This window comes from Ostrinia nubilalis, chromosome 14, assembly GCF_963855985.1.
Source record: "Ostrinia nubilalis chromosome 14, ilOstNubi1.1, whole genome shotgun sequence".
In the NCBI taxonomy this organism is placed as follows: Eukaryota; Metazoa; Arthropoda; class Insecta; order Lepidoptera; family Crambidae; genus Ostrinia; species Ostrinia nubilalis.
This window is the reverse complement of record NC_087101.1, coordinates 16,059,154-16,061,653: the sequence shown is the minus strand read 5'-3', so window position 1 is coordinate 16,061,653 and position 2,500 is coordinate 16,059,154. Positions and strand designations below refer to the sequence as shown.

Below are 2,500 nucleotides of genomic sequence, written 5' to 3'. Positions count from 1 at the left end.
ACCTAACCTAACCTAACCTAACCTAACCTAACCTAACCTAACCTAACCTAACCTAACCTAACCTAACCTAACCTAACCTAACCTAACCTAACCTAACCTAACCTAACCTAACCTAACCTAACCTAACCTAACCTAACCTAACCTAACCTAACCTAACCTAACCTAACCTAACCTAACCTAACCTAACCTAACCTAACCTAACCTAACCTAACCTAACCTAACCTAACCTAACCTAACCTAACCTAACCTAACCTAACCTAACCTAACCTAACCTAACCTAACCTAACCTAACCTAACCTAACCTAACCTAACCTAACCTAACCTAACCTAACCTAACCTAACCTAACCTAACCTAACCTAACCTAACCTAACCTAACCTAACCTAACCTAACCTAACCTAACCTAACCTAACCTAACCTAACCTAACCTAACCTAACCTAACCTAACCTAACCTAACCTAACCTAACCTAACCTAACCTAACCTAACCTAACCTAACCTAACCTAACCTAACCTAACCTAACCTAACCTAACCTAACCTAACCTAACCTAACCTAACCTAACCTAACCTAACCTAACCTAACCTAACCTAACCTAACCTAACCTAACCTAACCTAACCTAACCTAACCTAACCTAACCTAACCTAACCTAACCTAACCTAACCTAACCTAACCTAACCTAACCTAACCTAACCTAACCTAACCTAACCTAACCTAACCTAACCTAACCTAACCTAACCTAACCTAACCTAACCTAACCTAACCTAACCTAACCTAACCTAACCTAACCTAACCTAACCTAACCTAACCTAACCTAACCTAACCTAACCTAACCTAACCTAACCTAACCTAACCTAACCTAACCTAACCTAACCTAACCTAACCTAACCTAACCCATTATTAATTTGTACTGTTTTATTTGTTTTGTGTTTTTACTCTATTTTACAACTTTTACAAACCTTTTATTGACACAATTTTATTTTATTTTATTATTATTTCCAATATCACTAAGCGGTCATACGGACTGTTGATTATATTGTACCGAACTTTAGGCGACGCGCACCTCTGACGACATGTTCGGTTTTAGGACTCCGGCGAAGAAGCCCACTGACGAGGTCCAGCAGAGGTCTCCTGAGTCTCCACCTATCAGGAGGGCAGGGAGGGTGAGACGCAGCGTCGGCGAGTGGGAGACAGGGAAAGCTGGGCTTTCTTCTGGCTCCGACTCAACCCCGCCGCAGGCCGAGCCCCCGAAGGCCCCCAAGAAACCCGCGCCAGTGCGTCGGGCTTCCGTGGAGGCAGCATCGGCGAGCTCACCCAAGCTGCCCGCCACTTTACCCGTCAAGGAAAGGACAGCCGAAGCCAGAGCCTGCCTGCAGAAGGCCAAGATGTCTCTTGGCACAGCAAGAAACCTGCGCGGTGACATCAAGACCGACGTCACGCAGGCTCTGGATCGGCTGTATCAGCTGGTAAAAGAGGCAGAGATTGAAAGGAAGGGGAAGGCTCCGGCGAAGAAGGTGACCGAGCCTGAACCTGTAAAAGAGAAGAAAGCGGATAGGGAGAAGGAAAGAGTAGAAGAGGAAGACATACTAGCTGAGATTAGAGAGAACAGGAGACTCCTGCTGGTAAATAGTAAAAAGCTGGATGAAATTAAAGAGGAGACGGAGAAACAGAAGGTTAACAATAGCGCGTTGACTACCTATGCCAGCGTCGCGGCGTCCGTGCCCGGACAGCAGCGCCTGCCTGTTAGGTCGGCCCTGCACTCCATCGTGGTCACGTCTAAGGACGCGATGGAGACAGGGGAGGAGGTGCTGCGGAAGGTCAGGGACGCCGTCAACGCTAAGGAGGGATGGGTGAAGGTCGACAGGATACGAAAGGCTAAGAATCAGAAAATAATAATGGGGTGTAGTTCAGAAGAGGAAAGGAAGAAAGTGAAGGCAAGAATCGAGGATGGGGGCTCCTGGTCGCGGAGGACATGAAAAATAAAGACCCGCTCCTAGTCCTGAAGGACGTCCTGTTGTTGAACAGTGACGAGGACGTCCTGAAGGCACTGCGAAAGCAGAACAGGGGCATTTTTCATGAACTCCGCGAGGGGGAGGACCGCATCCAGATTCGATACAAGAAAAAGGCCAGAAACCCCCATACAAACCATATCGTCGTGAGCGTATCGCCGGCAATCTGGCAGAGGGCGACTGAAGCGGGAACCGTGCACATCGACTTACAGCACATCCGAGTGGCCGACCAGTCACCGCTGGTGCAGTGCACAAAGTGTCTGGGATACGGCCACAGTAAGCGATTCTGCACGGAGCCCGCGGATGTCTGCAGCCACTGTGGGGGGCCACACCTGAGCACCGACTGCGCCGAGAAGCTCGCTGGCGGGGCACCGTCGTGCCGGAACTGCCAGCGAGCCAAAGCGGAGCAAGTCGCACACAACGCGTTCAGCAACGACTGCCCAGTGCGCAGGCGGTGGGACGCGTTGGCCAGATCCACAGTGGCCTACTGCTA

The 2,500-nt window shown here is 49.5% G+C and overlaps 1 protein-coding gene across 1 annotated transcript; it reads left to right on the top strand.

Annotated features, from left to right (window-relative positions):
* Positions 1–1,071: 1,071 nt before the first annotated feature.
* Positions 1,072–1,974, top strand: LOC135078368 (uncharacterized). The gene has a single exon (XM_063972965.1). The coding sequence runs from the start codon at positions 1,072–1,074 to the stop codon at positions 1,972–1,974; it is 903 nt and encodes a 300-aa protein (XP_063829035.1).
* Positions 1,975–2,500: the final 526 nt, after the last annotated feature.

What these genes read in the sequence shown, in the direction of transcription:
- LOC135078368 (XM_063972965.1), top strand. Translation starts at nt 1,072, where the DNA reads ATGTTCGGTTTTAGGACTCCGGCGAAGAAGCCCACTGACGAGGTCCAG.